General features: G+C 38.8%; 1 protein-coding gene across 1 annotated transcript; it reads left to right on the forward strand.

Moving 5' to 3' along the window:
- The first annotated feature begins 4,418 nt into the window (after window positions 1-4,418).
- LOC137039506 (complement factor D-like) lies at window positions 4,419-5,751 on the forward strand. The gene is made up of 5 exons (XM_067414814.1): window positions 4,419-4,479; window positions 4,578-4,728; window positions 4,845-4,989; window positions 5,256-5,510; window positions 5,596-5,751. Exons 1-5 carry the CDS (start codon window positions 4,419-4,421, stop codon window positions 5,749-5,751), a joined length of 768 nt encoding a protein of 255 aa, XP_067270915.1.
- The last annotated feature ends 6,910 nt before the right edge of the window (window positions 5,752-12,661 follow it).

Here is a 12,661-nt window from a genome sequence, read left to right on the forward strand (position 1 = left end):
CTGTATTCAATGTTTTTTAGAATATAAAAACAAATCACTATATTTTCATTGCTGTTGTTGTTGTCCAATAAACTGAATTCAATTTGTAAATGTACTCTTATTACATAAAATGCATTATGTATTACTTAATACAAATGTTAATCTAATTTGTATTAATGAGACTAATCAACTACAACTACAATATGTTACAGCAAGCCAATTTTGAGGTTTTAAAAGCAGAAACGTGAAGCTTAAAATTTTGATAAAACATTAATTATTCTGTTTTAACTGTAAAGTTCTTTAATACTAACATTTTAATGTGACTTTAATGTTTACACCATTGTCATTAGATATAATACCATTGTAATAAAACTACACAGAAAATGTTAGCAAGTGATTTTCACACTAAAATTGTGTTAACACATATCGTTTATCTGTTGTGGCTACACTATTGAAACTGAGTATTTTAACATGTATAGATTCACTTTCATTGTAAGTGCTTCACTGCATTCCTATTATTATTTTTGTGATAAAAAAAACAACAAAATCAACTGCTATCGAATGTGCTGAATTTCTATTAAGCAGAATACAGATAAGATGTTCAGTTATTGTGAAGTTCTCATAATCTGGAAAGTTCTTGCTTTACACTTCTGTCCCAATCAAAGATGGTTTGTGCTGCAAAAGCAGTACCGTTTCACAATGTTCATGATGGATGTGGTAGAACTTCCCAATATATTGCTAGAACCACTTTTGTTACCACTACTTGTGATACATGAACACTGTTTGCTCATGTACTGTAATATAATAAACCCAAAATATTATTGAACATAGAGACCCTCAATAAACAATAACAAGGCTATTGTTATTCAATTCGATATTTATAAAATAAAGTCATATTAAAAAATATACCACAGACCCCCAAATATGAGACCCTCTTGTGAAAGACTCTGTATACTGTACACACAAGAGTTCTATTAACTAAAAAGAACAGTAGAGAGTACATTGTATTTTACACACTGAATGTTGAAGTCTGTGTGTGACTCAAGCATGATCAACTGCAAGATATTGTCACAAATATAGATGGATTATATCAACCTAATTAAAAGTTTCACAGGTATTTATGACATAAGCATTAATAAATTATCATTCTATGGCAACTACAGTTAATTATTCAGAAGATAGCTCAACTTTGAAAAGAAACCTATTTATTACTTCTCTTCCTTCAAGAACTTAATAACTGTGATTTCTTGTTGCATTGCTGCATCCATAGGAAGAGAATTACAATATGAATGTTCAAAGTGCTCAACCAAAACTGATCACCATTTTATTTTGCTTGACAAAATGACACTCAAACCAATCAATTAATCTTAACTTGGGTTTTATGAGTAAACAAGCATAGTATGTGAATATAACTGACTACTAGATCTTTACAATTTAGACAATAAGTGATTAAATAAGTGATAATTGAACAGAACATCTGATGATAATGAGCAGAATCACTGAAGAAAAGAAGAAACACTCAAATGTGTCAGAATTCTTACTATTTGCTTATACTTTTGCTGTTTTTGTAGCCTTTTAGCTTGTTTTATGTTCAGAGTTGATGTTTATCGTCACGATTGTAGATATTCATACACTGATTCTTGATGTCTGTGGGTGTCTAAGTAATGCTGCAGATAAAAAACCTTTTGTGCACTCATTTTATTTCTTTAAATTCTGCATACTGTACGATTACCACAACCGGCCTGGATCTCATGCTGTAGATTCTCATGGCTTATATTATAAATAATACAAAATGTCTCAGTTACGTATGTTACCCCTCATTCCCTGAAGGAGGGAATGGAGACGTACATCGGAACTGACCGACGAATTGGTATCTGATTTCAGAGACCAATCTACTTCGAGTGTGTTAAAAACGAGCAATGGAGATTGGCATGCGATCCACGCATTCCACGCTCCGCCCCACACCGCGTGTATAAATAAGGAAGTGGAATAGTAGATCACCGCTTTTTTCTGCTGAGGAGCCGACTAGTGAATCAGCCTCCTAGCGGAAGCACAGCACCTGGTGACGAGATGTACGTCTCCGTTCCCTCCTTCAGGGAACGAGGATTACATACGTAACCGAGACTTTTCCTTTCAGTCTTTCACATTCGACGTAAGTCGGAAATGACCGACGAATTGGGATCCCTTTGGAAAACGCGAGGAGGCTGGCCCTTCCGTCGTCCTGCTTGAGCGCACTGGACCGTCTTGTATGGTACGGAAGTCAGGGCTCCAAGCAGGGAGGTCAGTCACTGTTGTTTCTGCAAGACCCACTTAGTGTGACTATTGGATAACGCTGGGAAAGCGTGCCTGTTTCGGGAGATGGTACGCTGCAGAGCCACGTCCTTCAGGGAAGGCTTGGTGGCGGAAAACACATAAGGACTGACCTAGCAGGGTAGTACAACATATGGCAGTCTCTGGGGTGGTTCCAACCTGGTTCCAGGGGGGGGGGGGGGGGGGGGGGGGGGGAGAACACGCCAGAGACGACAGAGCATGCTCTGTCAAGGGAAAGACAAGGGGGTAGCCAAGTAGGTAGCTGGTACCGTGGACGAATACACATATGGGGTTGCCGAGAGGAAACGCCATATATAGAACCTAGCCCACACGTTCCACAAGATACGGGTACAGTCCTGGCGTCAGACGGCCGCAACGTCTGACACCGTAGGGGTGACGGAGGAGCTCACAGGTTAGCCGTTTCCAGGGAACACAACTGGAGACAATAGACGCACGTATCCGGCCCAGAGGGCAGGAGTGGTGTTGCAAGCCGACACAGAACTAAGTGCTACTGGTCACTGGGGGCGAGAATGCGGGAAGATACCGGATCTACATGGAGGCTATAGAATCTAGCGAACGTGTTAGGTGTTGCCCAGCAAGGAAGGAAGCAGTTTCGGATTCTCTCACAAGACTCTTTGTAGAACAGCAACATATACTGCTCAGCTCCGAAGTAGAAAGCGGTGATCTACCATTCCACTTCTTTATTTATACCCGCGCTGCAAGGCGGAGCGTGGAATGCGTGGATCGTATGCCATTCTCCATTGGCTCGTATTTTAACACACTCAAAGTAGATAGGTATCTGAAATCAGACCCCAATTCGTTGGTCAGTTCAGATGTCCGTCGAACGAGAGTGACTGAAAGGGAACAATAATAACACAAAACCTCTATAACCAAAGCATTAGACTCTGAGTGAGATCAGTGATTTAGGCCACTACATGATGATCATCAGCTATACAACATGACATCATGACTTTGCGTAAACATTCACGCCACTTTCTAAAGCCAAGAAGCGTGTTATCTGTACGCATTTTGAGCTTTTTGTGTGTGTGTCTAGGCAGTGTGATTCTGCGTGTATCTCTTTGCCTAAACTAACCATCATCTCCGCGTGTATGTCTACTCCGTGTGATTCCACCAACTTGATCTCACAGAATTAATATTTATAGCCTAATTTTATATTTTGGAGCAACTCCACTCCTACCCTAAACCTACCCACTCTCAACAATATAAAACACGTAACAGGCAAATAAATGTACAGTAACATGTATTTATTGCAAAAACAGACAAAAAAAAAACAGTATAAACTTATACTGTATAAATTTAACTCATGTTGCATTCCAAGTTAATATTTCTGATTTAAATGATACACACAACAAGTTTAGAATGATGCGATCGGTCACGAGACACTCTGCTGCTGTAGCCCTTCTGCTTCAAGGTTCAAATTGTGTGTTCAGTGAGGCTCTACTCCTCGATTCCCTCTCTTTCAGATCAAACCAGTTTGCCCATTCTCCTCTGACCTCTGGCACCAACAAGGCATTTTTGCGGCCATTGGTTATTTTCTCTTTTTCGGACCATTCTCTGTAAACCCTAGAGATGTTCTGCATTGATATCTCAGTAGATCGGCAGTTTCTGAAATACTCAACAACCAGGCCACGTTCAAAATCACTTAAATCTCCTTTCTTCTCTATTTTACTGCTTAGTTTGAACTTCAGCAGATCATTTTGACCATGGTTACTGCCATATGTGATAAAATAGGCAGTTAAACAGGTGTGTGTTGCACGCTTCAGAATCTGCTGCCACATCTAACCTTCACTGGTGTGATTGACTGAACTGAATATTGATCAATCTGGTAAGTAATATAGCCAACTAACTTCTATCTGTCTTCTTATGTGAATGCAAAAGAAGACAAACCCCACTCCAGACCTTACATGGTTTCTCTTCAGAAGACTTAAAAACTATTGGTCAGTTTTAGAAATTAAGTCAGACTAAAATTGTATATTTAAAAAAAGAAGAAGTTTTTTTTGTTGTTTGTTTTTTGGAAAAAGGAGGTGTGTCACGTATTGTCTCCACCCATATTTAAAGTATATTTATACTGTATTTAGCCAGAGAGAGCTGTTATTGTCATCTTCATCATGACCATCATAATCTCTCTGCTCCTGCTGGCCTCTCTGCTGCCACAGCAGACCTTCACTGGTGAGAATGATTATATACTAGTTAATTATTTAAGAATATTTAATTGGTTTTTGCTGAATAAGTTGACTGACAGCACTCTGTCTCTCTCTTTCTCTCAGCTCGTGTGAATGTGGGTATAGTGAATGGCAACGAAGCCGAACCCCACTCCAGACCCTACATTGTTTCTCTCCAGATCTTTGGGGCTCATATGTGCGGTGGATCTCTCATTTCTGATCAGTGGGTCTTGACGGCTGCACATTGCTGGGAACTGTAAGAGCTTGTTAAGTGTGAACTGCAATGTTGAGTCATAAGTACTTTTGACGAATAATGACTGATAATGATATTATATGACATAAATGCAGATTAACAGTACGGTCTTTCGACAGAAATGATATTTACACGGTTGTTGTTGGTGCTCATGACTTGAGGAACACTAAAGCTTCAAATCGCTTTGCAGTGAAGTCCTACATCCCACATCCAGAATATATAGGCGACCCCGACCCTATGCGGAATGACATCATGCTTATGAAGGTAACAACCTGTTATACTTCAAAAAAAGGAAATAGTAGCACTAGTTATAGTTAACTAGTAATAGTTATCTATGTAATAGTTTTCTATTACAATGTCTTACTTTAAAAATTACTGAAGGGATCTAAATCATTATATGTAAATGGCCAAGTGATTCTGAAAGGCAGAAAACCTGAATAAAACATTGATACATTTTTCATGGTTGTTATACTTTTATTCAGTCTTATAAAAGTTTGTTTATTAGTAATGTCTGTATTTTTGAATTATAGCTAGAGAACCCTGTCGAACTAAACAGCAATGTTAGTCTGATACCATTACCAAATGAAGGAGAAGAAGTGGGAACAGATGCCGCTTGTAGTGTTGCCGGCTGGGGAAGACTGTCGACTTTTGGCCATGGTAGCAGTGTTCTAATGGAGGCGAACACAACTACAATGGCTCCGAAAGAGTGTGAGCGTAGATGGACATTTGAAAACTTCGACAGTGACCAGATGATCTGTACACGTGGCAGTGGAGGATCCTGCAGAGTATGTACAAAAGATGATTCACAAATGTTATGGTAATGAACAAACTGGTTTCACTGGTGACATGTTGATCTGTGTTTCTTAACAGGGGGATTCAGGAGGTCCTTTGGTTTGTGGAAACACCACTGTTGGTGTCACATCTTTCGGCAGCAGTCGTCAATGTAATTCAGCTCGACTTCCTAATGTGTATACTAAGATTTCAACGTATTTGCATTGGATCCGCGAAGAAATGGAAAAAATTTAGTGACTTCATGTAAACTAAAAAAGGAAGATATATTTTCTTGAATTCTTCCATAAACCTTCTTTCAATAAAAGTATCACATGGCAAGCATCAATTATAGTCAAAGTGTTCTCATTTTTACAATCATATGTTTTCAGGGGACCATTCTTCATACTTTGCTAACTCAGTCAGCTGGATTTGGTTGTTGATGATTTGGCATGATCTTGGATTGTTTTTATTTTCTGGTCCAGGCACGCTGTCTTCATTGAGGGGCAAGAGAGGGGCATTTGACAGCCCAGGGGATCCGCAGCGGTACTGCAGTAGGTCCGCCAATTAATGTTTGATCACAAATACTATTTTGTAAAAAAAATAACATGGGTAAATTCATCTCAAATTCAAATTTATATTAATATTATATATAAAAATAAAACACTATGCCAGTAGATGGCGGAAATAAGAGTAACACTTATTGGCTCATTAGCCTTTTTTTCTATTTTGAATGAATTTTTATAGTTAATCAAATTTATGCCACTAAAAATAACAATTTGTTACTTTTTTGTACTGGAATGTTAAATATATAGGCTAATTGCAGGGAACATTACAAAGTCTAATGAAAAACAAAAATATCTGACTACATCACGATAAATCTTTATTTAAATCATGTCTGTGCTGTTTGTTATGATGAGGGGATTTGTAGATATAGATTGTAGATTTGTAGGGGATTCACGGTTCGTGAAAAAAAATACTACCAAATAACATCCATATTATTTTCAATAGAAATGCACTTTGGCTAATACACTCAACCCTGTACAATCATATGTTGTACTCTCGTGACCCAAATGAAGATTAAAGTTGTCTCTTCTTTATCTCTCCCGAGAATAAAATGCTACTGTAAAGCTTTGGCGAAGTCAATGCGCATATTGTGTTAATATTTGCCAGAAATTGCTGCAAACAGTGAAAATGCTGTCTATCCTGCTTAATCCTATTTAAACAGACTGACAGTGCGGAGTTGATTGGAACTATTGAGAGCTCTAATGGCTCTGGTCAGCACGATATGGCCGTTATCTGATTATATAGATAGCCTATATAGATTTATATAGATCAGTGGTCGTAACTGTTTTTCAGCGGCACTGGCCAAAACGTGATTGGTTGGAGCGAGAACCTGCTACGATTGGTCAGCACGATATGGCCTAATCGGATTGGCTTAAGTAGACGGTGGGTGGAGTCTACCTATTTGTGGATTTGTGTGAGTCTAGACGCTAGAAATGTTTCAAAATCCACGCGATTTACAAATGTGTAAGAGGAGATCCACAAATGCAGAGGAAGCCATCAACAAATGCACAGGAAGCGATTCACAAATGAATGCAACATATGCAAGGCAGAGTTGTGTGTTTGTGACATAAAAATGTATGTTTTTATTGTTAATATGAAATTATTTATTTTGTGAATCGCTTTACATTTATTTGTGGATAACAATATATTTGTTTGGAATAAAGCAACAATAATACCCCCATATACATGATTATCTGTGCATTAATTAAGGATGAATTAATGCATATAAGTGCACCCGTATTGTAAAGTGTAACCATTAAAGCTTCAAGCAGCGATGAAAGGTCCCTCACACCCAGGGCTACAGCCACCCGGTGGCTTTAGAGAAACAGCGAATAGTGGGCGACATGCTGCCAGCAGGTGGGGCTATGAATAACTGAATATTGGCATACATAATGTCTAAGGGCCAGGACTATTATCAAACGTGAAGTTTGGGCAGATCTGAAATTGTATGCCTGACTTACAGAAGCTTCCTGTTTCGTGGCGAAACATCAGACTTTGTCAGGCCGCCGTGGACATGCCCTTCAGAGAAAAGCACAGACTAGGCAAAAATGTTGGTATGATAGGAAGGCAAGGTAGCGGTCTTTTGAAGTAGGTCAGCAGGTTTTAGTCATGCTTCCAACCAAAGAGATTAAGTTGTTTGGAAAGTGGCTGAGTCCCTTCAAGGTTAGGAAGTTAGGACCTACAACTTATTGAAATGCCACTTCTGGTTGGTCACGTTCACATAGAACATTGCATAGTAATCTCTTGAAGAAATGGTTTCCACAGAAAGATTTTGCAAGTGTAAACTTGATTGGTGAAAGAAGAGGATTAGATATAAGAACAGTACTTATCGGTGAGTCAGGATACCTCCTCAGTTGATCTTTAGCACTTATCAGGGGAGAAGAAAAAACTAAGTCAAGAGTTATGTGATCTGGAACTGTTTAAGAGTACCCCTGGTTGTACCCCTCTCATTCAGCATCAAGTTGTTGAAACTTAATGCTCCAGCGAAAATAATTAATTACCATATTCCCGAAAAGATGGTGTCAGCATTCACTGAGGAGGTTAGGTTAATGCAGAAGATGGGCATAGTCGAACCCGAGTTGTGTTAGTCCCGAAAAAGGACGGAAGCTTGTGTTTTTGCATTGATTTTTGCTACCTAAACTCTGTGTCCAAATTTGATTCCTTTCCAATTGGAGGAACTTAATGAAAAATTAGGAAAAGCCAAATTTATCAGTACAGTAGACTTATGTAAAGGGTACTGGCATGTGCCTTTGGCCCCTGAATCTCGAGAAATGACTGCTTTCCATACCCCTATAAGTCATATGCATTTCTGTGTCCTCCCTTTTGGGCTACACTGGGCTCCTCCTCCTTTTCAGAGGTTAATGAATACTGTTTGCAGGATTTAGGTGAATTTTCAGCAACTTATCTTGATGATGTTGTGATATTCAGTGACAGTTGGAAGATGCATCTTCATCATCTTGCAATAATGTTTCAGTAGATTAAGGATGCTGGTTTGTCGATCATGCACACAAATAAACAATCAACAATAAACAAGGAGAGCAAAGATAGCATACTAAGCAGTGTAAAAAGCCAATGAAAATAAATGTCTTAAGATAAGATTTAAACTTATTTAGAGGAGGAGTGACTCTAATATAGGGAGGAAGGCTATTCCAGAATTTGGTCCTGCTGTAGCGAAAGCACGATCACCGCGATTTTTAAGTCTAACTCTAGGTAATGTCAGTAGGCCACGATCACGTGATCTCAAGACTCGTGTCGGGTATACGGAACTAACAGATCAGTAAGATAGCGAGGTGCTAGGTCATTGAGGGCTTTATAAACAAATTACAAAATTTTAAGTCAATCCTATACTTGACATGGAGCCAGTGCAGAGACATTAAAATTGGTGTTACATGATATTTTCGTTTCCTGTCAAGCAGTCTAGCAGCAGCATTTTGGACCCACTGCAGACGAGAGATGGAGGCCTGAGAGATACCACAGTACAGTGAGTTACAGTAGTCAAGCCGCGATGTTAAAAAAGCATGGATTGCAATTTCAGTATTGCTCCTTGATAAAAAGGGTTTAACCTTATTGAGAAGGCGAAGTTGATAGAAGCATGATTTGACAACAGCAGTGATCTGCTTGTCAAATTTTAAGCTGGAGTCAAATAGGATGCCCAGATTCCTGGCACACTGTGTGTTATACAGGGTAAGAATTACGAGATCAAAATCAAAGGTGCTGGTTTTCCTAGGGCAAAACATAATACTTCATGTTTTATTTTCATTTAAAAGTAAGAAATTGCTTGAAAGGCATACCTGAAGTTCAATAAGGCAATCTAAAAGAGGCTGAAGAGAAAATTTGTTATTGCGCTGTAAGGGAAGGTAGATTTGAGTATCATCAGTATGCTTGCAGTGAAAAAGGGACTATATCCTGCAAAAATAGCCTATGCATTTCTTCTTTCACAAATTTAAGGGAGTAATCATTTATGTGAAAATCAGAGATGAAGGGTATAAGTGTGGCATACATATAAAAGGAGACACCATATTTAAAAAAAATAGAAGCCAGGGGAAGCAAATACAGGGACAACAGCTCAGGTCCAAGAATAGATCTCTGTGGGACACCACAACCAAGAGGTTTGTTGGAGAATGAATAACGCCCCAGGTGAACAACGAAACATCTGTTAGTCAAATAAGAGCCAAACCACTGTAATAGAGTACAGCAAAGTCCTACACAAGACTCTAAATGCGACAGTAGTATGCTGTGGTCAACTAAGTCAAATGTAGCACTAAGATCTAGAAGGACCAGAGCCATTGATTTTCCTGAATCTTTTGTGTGATAGATATCATGTGAGACTCTTAAAAAGCTGATTCAGTGCTATGTAGAGTTTTAAAACCTGATTGAAAAACTTCATTGATAGAATTGACAGACAAGAAAGCTTGTAATTGCGCAAGCACAGCTTTCTCCATGATCTTTGAGATAAAAGGCAAGTTAGAGATGGGCCTGGAAATTAGAGAGATGAAGGATCAAGATTGGGTTTTTTAAGATATGGCGTTCTAAGCCTCAGTGGTGCAATGCTATTTAGAACAGAGGCACAAGTAGAGTTGAAAAGGCGGAGGTGCTCATTTGTGTCCAGATTATGCAGAATATATTTTAAGTCTGATGACTCGCAAGCCACATGATAGGCAAAAGCGAATTCTTAACTTGAGCATGGGGTAAAGGTATGCGACATACGCACCAAGGGCTGATTTTTTAGGATTTGACCGGAGAAAAGAACAGAGAAAGATACAGGCATGTGGTCGGAGAAAGTTGCACTGCTGATAGTAATGTTCAAAACAGATAGTCCATGAGTTACAATCAAGTCCAGAGTATGGCCATGTGAATGTATGGCCAGCAGTATTTGGGATAGTTGCACCTCAAAACTGGGATAAGAAACAGTGGTAAGAGTTCAGAAGGAAAGGCGTTTTTAAAAATCGTCACTAGACCCCCTCCGCGACCAGACACGCGCAGGGTGTTTAAAAAATTACATCCTCAAAATGTTGCTTTAAATCAAACTTAATAAATAATCAAGTGTTAATTAAAAATCAATGCATTAAGCTAGAATATTTTTTTTTTAAGCGGAGGCTCTGTTCTTTCTTTTGAGATAGCAACCAGTGTGAAACAGAACATGCAGTGTCTGTCATCTCTTTACCACAAGTTATAAATAGGAGAATAGGATACTGTTTGTAAACATAAATCCATCTCTGCACAGCAAAACTCCACATGCAAACCGCAGATACTTTAACTAATAATACAAATATGCTTACTGGCTCTGATTCAGAAGCGCTAGCCCTAGCCAATTTGGAATTTGGTTTTACTGTTCTGGATATGATGTTATATATTAATAAATCACTGATTTCTAATTGTGTCCACTTTCAGAAGGGCAGATATAGTGATGCTTTTGCATATAAACACACAGCGTCTCCATGACATGGCAGCAACAGCACTACTGACAACAGATTGATATAGAATAACAGAGTGACATAGATCGATGAGAGTGATTTTGACAGAGGCATTTTATCTCGGTCTGGATCTACGATAGAATAAATCTTTTTGTGGGAGACTCTGAGCTTTTTAACTTTGCAGATCTTATACATGTATACACAGCTACATAACGCACTAAAGAAAAAGAAAAACATGAAAACGCCCCCTTTATGACCCCCTTGAACTATTGAATATTATTTGGAACATGTTTGCCATCCATCCATAGTCTGCAACTGCTTCAACGCACCACCAGAGGTCTCCAGCTTTCTAACTTCTAAATGGACCTTCCTACATTTCCATTGTTCTCAAAAGTCATCAGAGTTGGGTACACTTCTATAGTGGTGAATGGGAGATGAAATAAAGCAAATATATTTTTTGTATTCCTATTTGCTCTAATAGCAAAGGAAAACAATGATAGCATTTCCACAACTTTCCAAAAGAAGGGAAAAATATTGAGATTGATTACAGCAGTCAAAAGAGAGAATCACGGTCTGTGAAAAGGGTCCATGGACCTCTCACTCTCTTTCTTTTATAATCACCTTTGTGGTGGCTGTTATGCACCCATGTCCCATCAAAAACTCAGATTGCATGTTAAACAATGTATGATTTTTATCCAGGAAATAATTTAACTATTTTTGGACAAGCTTCCGCAGAACGATAGCTAGACATGGTATGATGGAAATTAAGTGATAACATTTTGGGTCAGATTTAGAACCCCTTTTGAAGAAGGAAAAAATGTAGGGGTGTCCCCGACTAAAGATTTACACATTCGAATCAGAATTGTCGAATCTTTCTATAGTCGACTGATGGTCGAATCATCTGTGTGTGAATGGGTTGGGAGGGGCACGGCACTAATCAGCAACAGACTGATAAAGGCGTTCTTATTTAGGTTTAAATAAAAAGTAATGTGGTCGATAAACATTCGTAAAACGTTCTCATAATATGTTTTAAAACCTCGATCGAAATACATCACACAAATATATAAAATAACATTTTGATAAATAAACCTAAAAAAATACCTGCCTAGAGAGTGCGTTTACATGCACGTGTTATATAGTCTTGTAACAGGAACAGCAATAATATGGGTGTAATGGGTTGCTCTCGGTAACTGAGGCACTGAGACTGGCAAAAGCAGCTTCCAAATCCTCGGTGCTCATTCTGCTGGATCTGTCTGCTGCTTTTGACACAGTTAACCACCAGATCCTCCTGTCAACACTTAAGAAGACAGGGATCTCAGGAACTGCCCTCCAGTGGTTCAGGTCTTACCTCTCTGGTAGGTCCTACAGTGTGTCATGGAGAGGTGTAGTGTCTAAGTCACATCATCTAGCTACTGGGCTTCCCCAGGGCTCAGTCCTTGGACCACTTCTTTTCTCCATCTACATGTCATCATTATGTTATGTCATTCAGAAACATGGCTTTTCCTATCATTGCTATGCTGATGACACTCAACTCTACTTCTCATTTCAACCAGATGATCCTACAGTCAATGTTCGTTCGTATTTCTGACTGGATGAAAGAGCATCATCTTAAACTCAATCTTGCAAAGACAGAATTACTTGTTTTCTCAACCAACCCAGCACTTCATCAAAATTTCTCCATTCAGCTT

The sequence above is a fragment of the Pseudorasbora parva genome, chromosome 14, assembly GCF_024679245.1.
Source record: "Pseudorasbora parva isolate DD20220531a chromosome 14, ASM2467924v1, whole genome shotgun sequence".
NCBI lineage: Eukaryota > Metazoa > Chordata > Actinopteri > Cypriniformes > Gobionidae > Pseudorasbora > Pseudorasbora parva.